We start from the raw sequence: 18,327 nt of genomic DNA, 5'->3' as shown, positions 1-18,327 counted from the left end.
TGAAAAAAAAAATCTGTCCCAAAAAAATGTGTTTGCAAAAAATCAGCAGCAAAAATAATCATTTATGAAAAATTAAATCACCCAACATCTGTGATGAAAATTCAGACGCAAAAAAAGAATTCGCTAGTGAAAAAAATTCAGCTGAAAATTAATTAGTCGCAAAAAATGATTTTGCTAAAAATTCCGCCAAAAAAAAATCGGCTGCAAAAAAATTCATTTGGAAAAAATCAGCATGTATTCTCATGGGAAAATCCTCCTCGATATACGACCATTTCGACTTACAAACAAGGTCCTGGAACGAATTAACTTCGTATGTAGAGGTACCACTGTAGTTGTCAATCAATATGATGGACTGGATTTCAGTTCATAGTGGAAAATTGACGGCCGTATATTTTGTGTTCCAGAAAAATCCCTTTTACGTCAAGCCTCGTGTGGCCGTTCACTACTTTGGAGTGAAACATTACGCGGGAGAGGTGAGGTCATTGCAACGGCGGTGGCGTTTGGAACGTACGCCGGTGCGACCGACGGCGTTTGCTTGTGGCGCAGGTGGTGTATGACGTGAGGGGAACGTTGGAAAAGAACAGAGACACTTTCAGGGACGATGTGCTCCACATGCTTAGGGACAGCAGGTCTGCCGCACTTTCTCACTTCTATTTCAATGGCCGCCAGCCAATAACATGAAATCTGTTTTTTACAGTATGGTAACAGCATCATGTAAAAAACAAAGAATAAAAGTTAGTACACTAAAATAAAGCTGCCGAATGAAGAATACGCTGGGATACACACATACACATACAGTAGAGGTTCCTTTTAGCCAATTAGATGGCAGGAAAATGCTAGGCAACAACCAATGGCTGAGCAGCTATAAATATGATACATTAAGTCAACTCTGGGTGCTGCCCTAAGTTTATTACTAATTATTCGTTCATTAATAATTATTACTAATTTTAAGTTAAAAAACTGGAAAAACTGCGAAAACACAATTTAATTTGTTCAGTTGGTTCATTTTAACCTTCATTGGCAGACTATCCAAATTCTTCTCATTAAAAGACCAGTTATTTCCCCGGGAAAGCATCCTTGACAGCGATTGCTCCTTTCGCGGCAGGTCCGATTTGGTGTACGAGCTTTTCGAGCACGTGCCGAGCCGCAACAAGCAGGACACGCTCAAGAGTGGCGGCAAGCACCGAAGGCCCACCGTCAGCTCGCATTTCAAGGTCAGTCTCGACAACTCCTGCTTGGTATTTATTTTCCAACAGCAACTACTTGAGTGGCGACTTGACAGGTCTTCCCTGTAAAAAAAGGTATTCGCCGTACATAGTTGTGTTGTTTTTCAGGACTCTTTGCACTCTCTGATGGCGACGCTCAGCACTTCCAACCCGTTCTTCATACGGTGTATCAAACCCAACACGCACAAGGTGAGCCACAAAAGGTTGTCGTTTGTTTTCTTTGGGCCGTGTCAAGTAGTGTTGTATCGGTCGCGAACGATTCGGTCTTTTTGAACGAATTGTTTGGGTGAACGAGACCGAACTAATCACCATCTGCACTGATTCGTTCTATGAAGTTAGGGCTTGTTCGCTGCGTGGGAGGGCGTTGAGCAAGGGGCAGCGTCTTCTGACATCACACACGACCAATCAGACGTCAGCCTCATCGCGGGCAGGGGAGGGAGCGGAAACAGAATCAGGGCGTCTGTCACTCACTTCCACGTGTAGCTAATAAGCAGCCAGCGCGCACGCAAGGGGGCAAGACTGAGTTATGTCACTTCCCGTTCACTGACTCGGTCCTCCGGTTCCTAACCTAGCTTGCTGCTAACTTGACTTTCCAGTAATGCGGTGAACGAGTCAAAAAATGGAAGGAAATGACTTTGTCACATATTTGTTAATGTGGAGCCTATCAAATGCTGCTCAAACAGACAAAACACCACACAAATCTAGGAAGCATGGTTTAGTGTACTACTTTTCTCAACAGACTCGGGACTATCTATGACTGACAACATACTATCAAATTTACAGTAGTTAAAACACGGGTAGCTAAAAATAAATAAATAAAAAAACACGGGTAGCTACGAGGCAAGCAAAAGCGAGCTGCGGTCGCGTGACGGCACTCACGGCAGTGAAGGGGGCAGAGAACTGTCACTATATGGAGGCTTCATGGCAGCGTTATTTACCTCATATGCGCACAGAAAAAATATTTAGTGTTATCACCATAATACTGATTTGCAATGAAACTATATACATGTCAATTTTTTCCGACTTTTATTTATTTATTTTTTTCGTGTCAGAGCGTGTCGGGTGTTGATTTGACAAATTATGTCCATCCGTCCATCATGTGCTACTCAAAAACAACGCACGCGGACACGGGAGATGTCGCAATATGTCTACATTTTTCTTAAGAGACTAATGAGAGTAGAAAGGCAACATCGTAAAGAGCAAACAATTATTTCTCGTCAGCATTTGACAATCTGAGATGAGGGGGCGACAGGGGAGCTGACCGGATTATTTTATTTGTTAATACCAGTGCAAAAATTCAATACGATCATCTTAATACTGATTTGCAATTAAACTGTCGAATATCAAAATGTAGTATTGTTTTTATTTCAGAGCAGCACATTTGACAAGTAGCTATTTACACTTCGGTTTTAACAATAGTGACCTAAAATAATAGTGATGAGCATAAAAACAAAAATACAACAGAGCGAGAGGTAAATATGATGTGTTGGTCGTTCCATATTTAGAAATTAAACTTTCAATTTATTTTTATTTTCGTGACAGCAAGCATGCTGCGTTGGCTGGTAGCATATGTGATCAAGATCATGCTAAAGAAAGTCCGTGCGCCCCCGACCCCAAACCCCCACTCCCCCCACAAAAGGAAAATGTTTAACCGTGTCCTAAATCGAAATGCAAGCACGAGCCATGACTTTGAGCCCATAGAACTAGGACAGACGACGCGGAAGTTCTCCCTCGCTTTTGCAGCAGCAGGAGGAAGACGAGGCTGTCTGTGAAAGCAGAATGATACCGCCTGTCACTCATTTCTGAAACTACGATGAGTGGTGCCTGTGTGCAAGAGAGGGAGGGACTAAGCAATGTCACTTCCCGTTCAATTATACTGCAAAGCGGTTTTTGGTGATTCGTTCGGCAACGTCACTTCCCGTTCAGTAACCGAACGATTCGTTTGGGCGGGGAGGGAGATGAGGGGGGCGAACGATTCGTTGAGCGATTTGTTTGAACGAATCTTTTTACTGAACGAACCGGAATGGATTCGTTTACTCAAGTGAACGACAGGTCCCGTCACTAGTGTCAAGTTGCGATGTCCCCGATCCGATGACGTGATCGGGAATTGCACCATTTTTCATAGGATTGGAAGTGAGTGAAAAGGATTGGGTTTTTTGTAGAGATGTATGCCGTTTGATCGGGTCCGATCACGTCATTTTCAAAGTATCGGAATCGCAAAAAAATTTCGGACATGCCTTTTTTTAATATATATATATATATATTTTTTTTTTTAAATTAAATAGTTTTCTGATTGTATTTAACGTTACAGACATAATGTGTTACACTATTCCAGAGTTTTTAGTTTAAGCTTAAGATAGGGTTATCAAATTTATCACATTAACGGCGAGAATTAATATATTTTACATTTATCACGTTACAAAATTTAACGCATGCGCTGCACGACCCACTCACGCATTGTCATGATCAATTTATAATGGCGCCGTTTTACCCATACAGTATATAGAGTTAAAAGGCAGCGTAAAATGAGCAAAGAGAATTTTGGCAGCCTTTGGAGCCTTTTTTTAAATCGCTAAAGCCTTACAATCTCTCTCCCAACAATTAGAATAATCGTGGGAAGCAATGTGGGGAAGAAAGGTAGTAGTTGATCTTTTTCTTAACACCCTATGTTAATTTCCAACGCAGAGAACATATATCAATTGGTACCACGACGCACAGTCATGGTTGCACTTCCCATCATGCATTTGGGCAGAAGTTAAATGGCTACAGTATCATTTACTGAAAACTCAAACACATACACTAGATGGCAATATTTAGTCACAATATACAAAGTCACATATATCCTTTAAGAATTACAAGTCTTTCTATCCGTGGATCCCTCTCACTGAAAGAATGTTAATAATGTAAATGCCATCTTGAGGATTTATTGTCATAATAAACAAATACAGTACTTATGTACTGTATGTTGAATGTATATATTCGTCCGAGTTTTATTCATTTTTTTCTTAATGCATTGCCAAAATGTATATGATCGGGAAAAATGATCGGGAATGATTGGAATTGAATCGGGAGCAAAAAAAAAGCAATCGGATCGGGAAATATCGGGATCGGCAGATACTCAAACTAAAACGATCGGATCGGGAGCAATAAAACATGATCGGAACAACCCTAATTTTTTTATTTAGAAAAATATATATGGCGGAAAACACAGACAAGACTGAAAAAACAGTTTCTGCTCTTACACTCCTCTTTAAAAGAAACTACTGTATTTTAAGCCAAAAGAACTGTTGTGTTTGATAGAACAATATGTCTATATGCTGCCATAGCAGATTCATGGCACAATGAGCCCCCGAACTATTTTTTATTTGTCTGTTTTACCCTGGAAACCCCCGTTTACAGACATCGCGCAACCGCTTTTGTTTCAACCCAGCCATAAAGCAAAGGTAATTAAATTATATTTATTCAAAATGTCTGTCATTTTTAGCTTTGAATCATTAATTGATGTCTCATATTTCTTTAAAAAAAAAAAAAAACTTTAAAAAAATTATTCACTCGCATATTTTAAATTTTTAAACAAAAAAACGTCACGATGAAAAAAATGGTGTCTGTAAATAAATCACCCTCTTTCTCCTCAGTTATCAGACCACCCCCATATAATTCGCTAATGACAGTACCATTACGTTCATAGGTAGAATAGGTGTTTAAAAATGTATTTCTTGTTGTTGTTTATTCTTCCACTCTTCTGTCTGATTCCTTCCTTTCTGTCCCTAAATAAGCCCTTCCTATTTGTACTTTCTGCTAAAAAAAAAAAAAACGTAATTAACAACCACAATGGGAGTACGTCAAACTCCCATGTGATACATTAAACTGTTCGGACCATAAGGACAATAAGATTCCTATTCTCCATGTTGAAATAGCTGAACAGGACAGGTTATTCAAACAAAAAAAACTAAATTATAACTTTTCAAATGAGTTCATCACTCGTAGACGTCCAATCCATTTGAACTGGGAGGTAATACACATTTAATATACGTAAATAATACATGTTTTCTTTTAAAAAAAAAAAAAAAAAAAAGGGGAGGGAACTGATTCGAATCGGACATCCATCGCCTCCAAGCGGCAGTGGCAAATTTTCCCGAGCGGTTGAGCGGTCGCCACGGCAACCGCGGCCCTCCCTGTCTCCACACAGAGGCGGTCTTTCACGCAGCCTTTGTTAGCTTAACGCGCACGCAACAACGTTTGCGAGCAACTCCCAGTCTTCCGTAACTTTGCCGCCGGGGGATTCGGAGCCGAGATGCACGGTGAGGCGCTATTGGTTGACATTTTCAACTTGATTCTATACGGTATTTACTCAAATATGTATGCATGCAAGGGGGGAAAAGTATTTGTTGACCTGCCTTTATTTATAATTGGTAAATGAATATAGAGTGTAATTTTGCTGCTAAAGAAATTGAATATACACTATAGTATAATGTATGTATACATGTATGCATGTCCTATATTTTGGATATAGTTTAATTTTATCCAACCGAAACTACATAAATCAAATGATTAAAAACCATACAAAATTGAGACGTGGGCAGCAACCATGCATTTTTTAAATATCGAAATATAAAAACAATTTTAAACGTACTGGTAGATACATTTGAACCCTTTCATGCATAAATGAATATTCTTATTTTTTTCCATTTTTATATTGGTTGATGCTAACGGTGCTTAGACGTCCAATCCGTGGACGTCTATGGCCGTCATTGGCACTGAAACACAGGCTTTCACAGCCTGTCAGCCCGGTTTTAATGGATTGGACATCTATCGCTGTCAATGGCATGCAAAGAGTTAAACAAAATACTTTTTAGCGTTTAATTTGGTCTTGTTGCTACCCATAGGTGGAGTTTCACTTTTGTGGGAGGGGGCAAAACATGTTGATTACAGTGCAGTTTCAGCAATAAAATTAACTTGCTGCATGTATATATATATATATATATATAATCTATATATATATATATATATTAGGGCTGTCAAACGATTAAAATTTTTAATCGAGTTAATTACAGCTTAAAAATTTATTGATCGTAATTAATCGCAATTCAAACCATCTCTAAAATATGCCATATTTTTATGTAAATTATTGTTGGAATGGAAAGATAAGACACACGACGGATATATACATACAACATATTGTACATCAGTACTGTATTTGTTTATTGTAACAATAAATCCACAAATGGCATTATTAACATTCATTCTGTTAAAGTGATCCACGGATAGAAAGACTTGTAGTTCTTAAACAATAAATGTTATAGTTACAAGTTATAGTAATTTTATATTAAAACCCCTCTTCATGTTTTCGTTTTAATAAAATTTGTAAAATTTTCAATCAAAAGTAGAGTTAATATAATAATAAGAATAAAAATAACAATAATAAAAATAGAGTGAAAAGTTTTACATGTATTTTGCATAGCTATTTTGATATGGAATGCCAGTTCATTTTGCATTGTTGTTTAACTGTGTGTCAGAATAGGGCCTCATTACTATAGACTGAAGTGCTTTTCTTTTTGTGAACATTATTTTTTTTTTTTTTGAGAGATAGGAATATTATTTTTGTTGTGCTTTCACTAAACGATACTTATGTTTGTTGTGAAGGAGAAGCTTATGCTAATAAACGGCGCTGTCCAAAGAACGCCTGTGTCCACTCGCCTTTACTGTATAACATACACAGTGGGGAGAACAAGTATTTGATACACTGCCAATGGGTTTTCCCATTGGCAGTGTATCAAATACTTGTTCTCCCCACTGTATCTGTACATATCTTACCCAAAAAAAAAAAAAAAACAAGAGACACATAATTGCCACTAAAAGAAAGAAAACTTACCGAAATATGTGTGGAGCACAAATAGCAATTTGCATTGCATTGTGAATACAGCATAAACGTCTCACAACTACTAATTCTCCCACGTTTAGAAGACATAACATGAGTATGGAACGGCGCTGCCCCCAAGCGGCCGGTGGCATTCTCTTCACTCTTAATGTCCATAAACGGCCTCATTGTAATGTTTGAGGCAATATGCCAGCGGGTCATTCATTGCATGCGTTAATTGCGTCAAATATTTTAACGCGATTAATTTTAAAAAATAATTAACGCCCGTTAACGCGATAATTTTAACAGCCCTAATATATATTTAAATACTCTACCGTTTAAAAATTTGGGGTCACCCAGACAATTTTGTGTTTTCCTTTAAAAGTCACACGCCACGCTGCCCTGAAAACCAGCATCCCGGAGTCGTCTCTTCACTGTCGATATTGACACTGGCGTTTTACGGGTACTATTTAATGAAGCAGCTAAGTGAGGACCTGCGAGGCATTTATTTCTCAAACTAGAGACTCTATTGTACTTGTCTTCTTGCTCGGTTGTGCAGCGGGGCCTCCCAATTCTCTTTGTACTCTGGTTAGATCTTGTCTGTGCGGCTCTCTGAAGGGAGTGGTACACAGCGTTATAGGAAATCTTCAATTACTTGGCAATTTTTCTTATGGAATACCTTCATTTGTAAGAAAAGATTGTCAAAATTCATGTGAAAGTTGTCTTTCTGGCCATTTTGAGAGTTTAATCAAACCCACAAAGATGATACCCAACTAGCTCAAAGTAAGATCAGTTTTATAGCTTCTCTACCCACCTAAACTGTTTTGAGCTGTGCCAACATAATTGCACAAGGTTTTCTAATCAATGAAGGAACTACAGTATTCACTATTCAAACTATGAAGTATTTTCTCCACTAGAGGGCATTCGTGCTCTTTGGATGAATAATGCTTTATTTCTGTCATTTTTTTTTTCTGTTGCCAGAATTCAGTTATTTTTTTTGTTTGTATTTCTTTAGCTTGATGTAGTCATCTAATTGGTTATTGTACAGTATCATTATAACAACAGTTCATGTAGATAACTGCTCAGAAAAAAATAGCATTGTTTAAAAAAAAAAATCAAACAAAAATAAGCAGTTACTCATTTTGTTACACATTACTTGAGTATTCGTTTCACCAAATACTTTTTATTTGTACTTGAATACATTTTTTGGATGACTACTTTTACTTGAGTATTATTTTGAAGTAACGTTACTTTTACTTGAGTACAATTTTTGGCTACTCTACCCACTTCTGATTATATAGCATTTAAGTTAGCGGAATTTTGCTATGCAAGTTAGCATATTGCAACAATGCAACAATTGGCTAACTTGCACAGCAAAAGTCCGCTAGTTTAAATGCTAAATAATGCTAATGTTTACCAGATTGTTTCTAGGGCGCACTAGAAACATTAGCATCAAATAGCATTTTATCTAGCAAACTTTTGCTATGCAAGTTAGCGTATTGTTGTAAACATTAGCATTATATAGCATTTAAACTAGTGGAATTTTGATATCCAAGTTAGCCAATTGTTGTAAACATTAGCATTATATAGCATTTAAACTAGCGGGCTGTTGATATGCAAGTTAGCCAATTGTTGTAAACTTTAGCATTACATAGCATTTAAGCTAGTGGACTTTTGACATGCAAGTTAGCCAATTTTTGTAAACATTAGGATTATTTAGCGTTTAAGCTAGTGGGCTTTTGATATGCAAGTTAGCCACTTGTTGTAAACATTAGCATTATATAGCATTTAAGCTAGCGGACTTTTTCGATGCAAGCTACCCAAATTGTTGCAATTGGCTAATTTCCATAGCAAAAGTCCGCTAGCTCAAATGCTAAATAATGCTAATGTTTACCAGATTGTTTCAAGTGCGCACAAACAATCTGAACAGATTGCTTAAATTTATTTTATTTCTATTGATGTCCCTTTAGGGGCTGAGTATGTACAACAGATAAAATAATAAATAATTTTTTCAAACATTTTTTTCTTCATAATTAACCTTTTATTTTGAAGAAAATGCACGAGAAAATTGGGGATGATTTTGGGTTCCCGTTTAACCGGCGACAGCATGGCTTTTTTTGTTTTGTATGTAAGTGCCAAAAAACTGGATACATCCATGGCAGACAGCGCTCGTCTTTGTGCATATGCTAATTAATGCGATGCTAACGAGCCCGTGCTTCTTAAAGGGTGACATTGAAGAACTGCACTTTATCTGCGATAAAGGGGGTCGGGAATCAAAGCAGACACTCATTGGGAGACCCACCCCCCCTTTCTCCTTTTCTCTCCTCCCACGCCCACTGAGCTTGACAGGAGACTCCAGCACAGGGGCTCCCTGGCTTTCACAATGGCTCCATTGACAAAAAGTGACGTCAAAAGTCGTCAAATATTTTGGGGCGCCTCCAAGGATTTGACATCCGACTTACAACCTTGCGTTTTTCAAAAATTCATAGTTCGCACCATGCCGGATGGTATTTTTATTTTTCCAAAGTCACGTTTTTTTTGTGTGGGTGTGTGTGGTTTTGTTTTGTTTTGTTTTTTGTTCATTACCAATAGCATACTTATGATAATGGGTAATTATAATAATGGGTAATGGTGCTAAATCAAGGCCAAAAATATTGTAATCTGAAAAAAAAAAAAAAAAAAATAGCATACTTATAATAATGGGTAATTGTAATAATGGGTAATGGTGCTAAATCAAGGCCAAAAATATTGTAATCTTAAAAAAAAAATTTTTGAAACTGTTTTTTTTTTTCCTTGAATCTTTCAAAAGCAAAAAAAAAATATATATATATATATAAATATATATATATATATATATAAATATATATATATATATATATATATATAGCTAGGTGTGTCAAACGATTAAAATTTTAAATCGAGTTAATTACAGCTTAAAAATTAATTAATTGTAATTAATCGCAATTCAAACCATCTATAAAATATGCCCTATTTTTCTGTAAATTATTGTTGGAATGGAAAGATAAGACACAAGACGGATATATACATTCAACATACGGTACATAAGGACTGTATTTGTTTATTATAACAATAAATCAACAAGATGGCATTACCGTTATTAAGATTCTGTTAAAGCGATCCATGGATAGAAAGACTTGTAGTTCTTAAAAGATAAATGTTAGTACAAGTTATAGAAATTTCATATCAAAACCCCTCTTCATGTTTTCGTTTTAATAAAATTTATAAGATTTTCAATCAAAAAATAAACTAGTAGCCCGCCATTGTTGATGTCAGTAATTACTTACACAATGCTCATGGGTACTGAAGCCTATAAAATCAGTCGCACTCAAGCGCCAGCAGAGGGCGGCAAAACTCCAAAAAACAAAACAAGTACACCTTTCACTGTGCTCTCATTTTAATCTGTTTGAGCGGGGCATTTGTGCGTTAATTGCCTCAAATATTTTAACGGGATTAATTTTAAAAAATTAATTACTGCTCGTTAACGCGATAATTTTGACAGCCGTATATATAATATATATAATTATTATATTATATATGTATTATTATTAGGGCTGTCAAAATTATCGCGTTAACGCGCGGTAATTAATTTTTTAAATTAATCACGTTAAAATATTTGACGCAATTAACGCACATGTCCCGCTCAGAAAGTATTCTGCCTTTTGGTAAGTTTTACAGCAAGGCTTTTTGCGCTGTCCAACAGCGAACTCTTGTGGTCGCTTTGCGACATGGTTTATTATTTTCTTCTTTTCTTCATTATGGCTGCACGACGTCTCGGGCTGATAATGTTGTGCTTATATGATCCTTGGGCAAGATTTGTCCGTAAGTATGGTTGTTGTAAAGAATGTACATATTATGTTAGTAAGCGAAATGTTCTATTTTTTGTATGAGACGCTTTTTGTTTATGTTTAGTGAACCTGTATAGCGTGCTAAGCTAACGTTGTTGCTAATGCAATGCTGTGTACTTTTTTGTTGTTGTTTCACTACGGTCTAAAGAGGACAGTGGTTTGAGGCCATTTTATTAATAAATCAGATGAAAAAGGAAGAAGTCTGATTATTAAGGCGTCGTTCACTAGCTGTCTAGCTTTGGAAAAAGTAGACGCTTCGGAGTGAGGACAGCATAGACAGTTTTAAATGACAGTAGAGTGAAATGCCCACTACAGTCCTTATGTACCGTATGTTGAATGTATATATCCATCTTGTGTTTTATCTTTCCATTCCAACAATTTATTTTACAGAATATATATATAATTTACAGAAAAATATGGCATATTTTATAGATGGTTTGAATTGCGATTAATTGCGATTAATTACGATTAATTAATTTTTAAGCTGTAATTAACTCGATTAAAAATTTTAATCGTTCGACAGCCCTAATTATTATTTTTCAGTTACAAAGTTGATATTTTCAGGTTCAAATATTAAGTATTTGGTTTCGGTAGTCTAATTTTCACTTTCAAATTTTTTTCAGATCTTTTCAGTTTCAATTTTTTTCTTCACTTTCAGATCTTTTTTTTTTTCCAGTTTCAAAACTTTTGGGCGTGTGTGGGGCGTGGCCTTGACGAGTGGCGTGTTGACTTGTTAGAAACAGCCTATCAAAGCAACCTCAAATGATGTTGCCGTCAGGTAACATGGGGACTTTGATGAATTGTGACACCACTGGTCATTTGTAGTTTCAAGACCTTTTAAAATACTACATTTTAAGGCAATGTCCACATGTCTGTGTATGTTGCCGTGACGACCCTTTTTTCGTCGTTAAAAGGAAGTGTATTTTTGGTGTGATTTTGGCAGCTTATAGAGACACCAAATTTGGCACACTTGGTCTAATTGGCCCAACTAGAATATTCATTTTGGTTTGGAGTAAGGGTGTGGCTGCACAGCTCAGTAGCGCCTCCCTTTTTGTAGGACCCTTTTCAATAGGGGTTTTTTTTCTCCTAGGTGTGTGAATGTATTTCTACCCCCCAAAAAAGAGGCGAGTTTCGGGCAAGTTAGGTTCTCAGGAGATGATGAGAGGGGGACAATCTGCTACTACCCTGACCTGCATGTTGTCCGAGTTGCGCCAAACTGAGAGGGCCTGTTCAGTCCTGCTTGCAGGCCTAGTTATTATTATTTTTTCATGGCAAATAAAAATGGCCAATTTTGAGGCCTTAACATGCACATACAGTACATGCGACTTGGCGTAAACTTTGATAATTTTGTGACCTTTAATCACGTTAAAATATTTGATGCAATTAACACACATGCCCCGCTCAAACAGATTAAAATGACAGCACAGTGCAATGCCAACTTGTTACTTGTGTTTTGGGGAGTTATGTTGCCCTCTGCTGGCGCTTGGGTCCGACTGATTTTATGGGCTTGAGCACCCATGAGCATTGAGTAATTATTGACATCAACAACGGCGGGCTACTAGTTTATTTTTTGATTGGAAAATTTTACAAATTTTATGAAAACGAAAACATTAAGAGGGGTTTTAATATAAAATTTCCATAACTTGTACTAACATTTATCTTTTAAGAACTACAAGTCTTTCTATCCATGGATCGCTTTAACAGAATGTTAATAATGTTAATGCCATCTTGTTGATTTATTGTTATAATAAACAAATACAGTACTTATGTACTGTATGTTGAATGTATATATCCATCTTGTGTCTTATCTTTCCATTCCAACAATAATTTACAGAAAAGTATGGCATATTTTATAGATGATTTGAATTGGGATTAATTACAATTAATTAATTTTTAAGATGTAATTAACTCGATTAAAAATTTTAATCGTTTGACAGCCCAAGAAAAAACGTTTAAAAAATGGCTCAACGTCTCCCACTTGAATTTTTCAAAAAGGCCAAAGTGGTTCGGCCAAACTTTGCCAAAGACATACGCATTAATTTCTAATGAGCAAATTTCCCATTGATTTCCAATGGCACTGTTTGCGCGCCATTCATTTCAATAGCACAAAAACTTCCATCAACTCCTATTGATTTCCAACCCAAGTGACCCCATTTCAACAGGAAGTGACCCAGAAATACTACCAAATGAACAGGAAGTGACCCAATATGAACAGGTGGTGACCCTGAAATACCCCAAAATCAACAGAAAGTGACCCAATATGAAGAGGAAAAGACGCCGAGATGCCTCCAAATCAACAGGAAGTGACCCAATTTTTACTGGAAGTGAACCTGAAATCCCCTCCAAATCAACAGGAAGTGACCCCAAAATCCCCCCAATATGAACAGGAAGTGACAATGTGCCATTAAAAACGAATGGTGATTTTGTGAAATCTATGAAAAGCATCAATAACAGAAGTCACCATTTGTAACCTGCCCACTGCAGACGCCTGACGTCTTCGACCCAGCGGTGGTTCTGAACCAGCTTAGGTACTCGGGCATGCTGGAGACGGTGAAAATCCGACGCGCCGGCTTTCCCATCCGACGACCGTTCCGGGAATTTTGCCGCCGGTGGGTGAGCCGCCCGCGTCGACCGACTCTGCCCGGGCTCCGCCGACAAATGTTTCCGTCCCTCTGTCCCTCAGGTACAAAGTTCTGATGCGTGACATTTCGACGCAAGACGACGCCAGGGGGCGCTGTGAAGAGCTGCTGCGGCACTACGACGACAGCGGCACCTTGTGGCGGATGGGGAAGACCAAGGTAGAAAGAAATCAACGATGAGAAATCTTTTTTTGAAATGCAAATCGGTTAACTCGTTCGTTGCTTGTTGACGTGGATAGATGTCCAATGACGGAGTGAATAGGAAATATATTTTCAAACAATAATTTGAATTAAAAGACATACAGTATGTATTCTGTTAATAAATCATTGGCTGCCATTGACGACATGCAGAATTTCTTGTTGCTGGATTATTCCGACTGAAGTTTTTGTGCCTGACTTTTCTTGTCACAGAAATTTTTGGAACTAAATTTTCGCAGCTGATTTTTTTTGTTTTTGTTTTTGTGGCTGAATTTTTGTGACTGGCTTTTCCAAACTGAAAATTTGAATTTTGAAAACTGATTTTTTTGTCATGAAAATTTCAGAAACCAAATTTTTTTTTTTTTTGGCAACTGAATTTTTAGCGACTTAATTTTTCCGCAACTTATTTTTTTTGTCAAGAGTTTTTTGCAACTGAATTTTCACTACTGACTTTTTGCGACTGAATGTTTTTGTGACCGTATTTTCCAGACTGAAAATTCTTGCGACAATTTTTGTCATAGACAATTTAGCAACTGAATTTTTTTGTCACAGGTTTCTTTGCAACTGAATTTTGGCTGCTGAATTTTTTGCGGCAGAATTTTTTTTGTGAATTAATTTTTAGCGACTGTATTTTCACTACTGAATTTTTAAATGTTTTTGTGACTGAATTTTTAGCAACTGAAATTTTTAGGCAAATGAATTTTTTGGGTCACAGAATTTTTCGCAGCTGATTTTTTTTGCAGCTGAATTTTATGACAATAAAAGGCTATTCTGTTCTTTTTTCAGGTCACAGAATTTTTTTGTGACTGAATTTTTTGGAAAAAAAATTTAGCGACAATGTTTGTTACTGATTTTTTTAGCAACTGAATTTTTTTGGCTACTGATTTTTTTGGGTCACAGAATTTTTTGCAACTGATTTTTTGCGACATTTTTTTTGTCACAGAATTTTATGCAACTAAATTTTCACTCACAAATTTTTTTGCGGCTGATTTTTTGCGACTGAATATTTTTGTGACTGAGTGTTTGTGACTGAATCTTTAGGTACTGTAGTTTTTTGGCAACTGAATTTTTTTTTGGTTGCAGAATTCTTTGCCGCTGATTTTTTTGCAACTGAATTTTATGACAATAAAGGGCTATTCTATTCTCCTCCACTGAATTTTCGCGACAGAATTATTTTCATCTAAATTATTTGGAACTGAATTTTTTGGGCGGCTTAATTTTCATCGCGTTTTTTTTTTTTTTTTTTTTTTTTTGCAACTGAATTTTTGCTTCAGAATTTTTTGCAGCTGAATCTTTCACAACACAATATTTTGCAACTGGATTCCTTTGCGAAAGAATTTTTAGCAGCTGAATTTTTCTACAACTGAATGTTTTTGTCACTTAACTGAATGTTCCCTACTGAATTTTTTCAATACTTTTTGTCACAGATTGTTTTAGCAACTGAAATTCTTTTGCAACTGAATTTTTTGGGCCACAGACCTTTCTGCAACTGAATTTTTGCGACACAATTTTTTGCTAAAGAGTTTTTAGTGACTGAATTTTTTTGCAATTTCCTTTTTTGGTCACAGAATTTTTTGCAACTGAATTTTCACTCCCAAATTTTTTTGCTGCTGAATCTTTCGCAACCCAATTTTATGGGACTGAATTGCTTTGCGAAATGATTTTTAGCAGCTGAATTTTTCTACAACTGAATGTTTTTGTCACAGAATTTTTTGCAACTGAATGTTCCCTACTGATTTTTTTCAAGACTGACTTTTTGCGATTGAATGTTTTTGTCACAGATTCTTTTAGCAACTGAAATTCTGAACTGAAAACTGAGCGTTTTTGCGACCGAATTTTTTTGGTCACAGAATTTTTTGGCAACTTCCTTTTTTGGTCACAGAATTTTTTGCAACTGAATTTTCACCCCCAAAATTTTTTTTGCCATTGACTTTTTGTGACAGAACATTTTTGCGACTGAGCGGTTTTGCGACCGAATTTTTGTGGTCACAGATTTTTTCGCAACGGAATTTTTTTGGTCACCGAATTTTTTGCAAGTGAATTTTCACTCCCAAATTATTTTGGTGCTAAATTTTTGCGACTGAACGTTTTTGCGACTGAATTTTTTTGGGTCACAGAATTTCTTGCAACTGAATTTTTTTGGTCACCGAATTTTTTGCAACGGAGTCCTTTGCAAAAGATTTTTTAGCGACTGAATTTTCCTGACAGAATTGTTTTCAACTATTTACTTTTATTTATTTATTTTATTTACAACTACTTTTCAACTCTCCACTATATTTGGAACTGAATGTTTTTTGCGGCTGAATTTTGGTCACGGAATTTTTAGCAACCGAATATTACGCAACGGGATTTCGCGACAGATATTTTGTTGTTGTTTTGACTGAATTTTTGCCACGGCGTAAAAGTTGTTCTATTTCACGGATCAATATTTTGTGCTCCTCAGGTGTTCCTCAGGGAACGTCTGGAACACGGTCTGGAAAAGCAGCGCGAGACGGAAGTGCTGCGCGCCGCCGCCGTTATCCGGGCCCACATTGCCGGCTACATCGCCAGGTAGACCGCCCGAAAGACCGAAACCGGGCGAGAAAAAAAGCTTGACTCCAACGAGGCTTCGCAGGAAGCAGTACCGCCGGCTGGTGCGCTGTGTGCTGCTGATCCAGAAGAACTTCCGTGCCTTTTACTGGCGAAGGAAGTTCCTGCTGTTGCGGCAGGCGACGCTCACCCTGCAGACGCGCCTGCGGGCTGTCATGGCCAGACGCCTGGTCGCACGCATGTTGGACCAGAAGAAGGAGGAGCAAAGGAGAAAACAACGGGAGGAAGAAGAGGAGCGAAGGAAGAAGGCGGAAGAGGAAGAATCCGAGAGGTTGGTCAGCATACATTAAAGTCATGTAGCTTCCTGATTGATTTTTTGTCAAGACCTGTAAATACGCCATTGCAATCATCCAGTCTACTAAAAATAAATGCATGGATTACTTCTGCCAAATCTGATGGTGCTTGCGTTTGGTGTCGACAGGGAGAGACTGCGTCTGGAGGCTGAACATCTTCCTCAAGAGGTACCACTTCCTGTTAATTTTGGGGCATTTCATGGTCCCCTCCTGTTTATTTGGGGCAATTTCAGGGTCACTTCCTGTTGAAGGAATCTGACCTTTTAGCCAGACTGCCGGAATCGTGCCAGCCGAACCACCGGACCCGCGCTGGCGCAGCTCCAACGACCCAGGCCGGCGAGGTCTGACAACCCGGCCAAAAGGCCAAACCCTCCGCGTTCACCTTAGTCTTAATCCTTTGTACTGACTCCATTTTGAAAGCTTCGAAACAGAAGTTGACAATTTATTCTGAGTTGACTGCAAACATACAGCACAGAGAGACCCAGGTGAGGATCCAAGGTCACCATATCACGAGTCTAGGGCTGCAGCTATCGAATATTTTAGTAGTCGATTAATCGATGAACTAGTTTGTTCGAATAATCGAGTAATCGGATAAGGAACATAAAAAATTGAAATACCTAATCTGAGCCTCACACGGTATAAAAAAAATAAAATAAAAAATGGCGATCTATGTCCAATAAAAGAAAACAATTGGCTGACTTACATAGCAAAAATCAGCTAGCTTAAATGCTACAAAACGCAAACTTTTTTAAAAAAGTGCTCTAAACAAATGGTTCAGACACATATTCCAACAAAAAACGGCTAAATATACTTATAAACTACTTTACGAATGCATTAAAAAAAACATTAGCTCAAACAAAAACTTATGTTGGTCTTAACAGGGACAAGCATATTTCAGCCATGTGAAATGAGGCAGAATAGAGGGCAGTGTATCCACCCAAATCAATAAAACTAAATGCAAACCCTTTCAAAACAAACCATTACGCCACTTTAATTAAACGAATACTCGATGCAGCTAAATTTAATTGGAACCTTTTTTTCCTAATCGAATACTCGAGTTGATCGATTAATCGTTGCGGCACTACACGAGTCAAAAAACTCACTTCCTGTTAATTTGGGGCCAATTCAAGGTCGCTTCCTGTTTGATATTAGGTCACTGTTTGGAAATCAATGAGTGAATGACGAATCAACTTCCTGTTGATTTTGTGGCATCTCAGACTTCCTGGTGAGATCGGGTCACTTCCTGTTCATATTGGGTCACTTCCTGTTCATATGGGGGCATTTCAGGTTCACTTCCTGTACAAATTGGGTCACTTCCTGTTGAATTGGAGGGATTTCAGGAACCCTTTCTGTTGCTATTGGAGCATTTCAGGGTCACTTCCTGTTCGTATTGGGTCACTTCCTGTTGAATTGGAGGGATCTCAGGAACCCTTCCTGTAGCTATTGGAGCATTTTAGGGTCACTACCTGCTCATATTGGGTCACTTCCTGTTAATTTGGAGGCTTTTTGGGATCCTTTCCTGTTCATATTGGGTCACTTCCTGTTTATTTGGGGCCAATTCAAGGTCACTTCCTGTTGATATCGGGGCACTTTGTTTTGAAATCAATGAGTGAATGACGAATCAACTTCCTGTTGATTTTGTGGCATCTCAGACTTCCT

At 37.6% G+C, this 18,327-nt stretch overlaps 1 protein-coding gene across 1 annotated transcript in view; it reads left to right on the top strand.

Moving 5' to 3' along the window:
• Positions 1-18,327, top strand: part of myo10 (myosin X) — a 125,737-nt gene that overhangs the window by 77,779 nt on the left and 29,631 nt on the right. Inside the window, exons 16-24 of the mRNA XM_057856665.1 lie at positions 405-473; positions 547-629; positions 1,106-1,214; positions 1,335-1,415; positions 13,434-13,558; positions 13,633-13,747; positions 16,230-16,336; positions 16,401-16,646; positions 16,797-16,836. Of these exons, the coding sequence (XP_057712648.1) occupies positions 405-473; positions 547-629; positions 1,106-1,214; positions 1,335-1,415; positions 13,434-13,558; positions 13,633-13,747; positions 16,230-16,336; positions 16,401-16,646; positions 16,797-16,836 (975 nt within the window). The remainder of the gene's footprint in view (positions 1-404; positions 474-546; positions 630-1,105; positions 1,215-1,334; positions 1,416-13,433; positions 13,559-13,632; positions 13,748-16,229; positions 16,337-16,400; positions 16,647-16,796; positions 16,837-18,327) is intronic.

Source organism: Corythoichthys intestinalis, chromosome 14 (assembly GCF_030265065.1).
Source record: "Corythoichthys intestinalis isolate RoL2023-P3 chromosome 14, ASM3026506v1, whole genome shotgun sequence".
Lineage (NCBI taxonomy): Eukaryota > Metazoa > Chordata > Actinopteri > Syngnathiformes > Syngnathidae > Corythoichthys > Corythoichthys intestinalis.
Note: the sequence above shows the minus strand (reverse complement) of the source record. Positions and strands in the feature narration are given on the sequence as shown.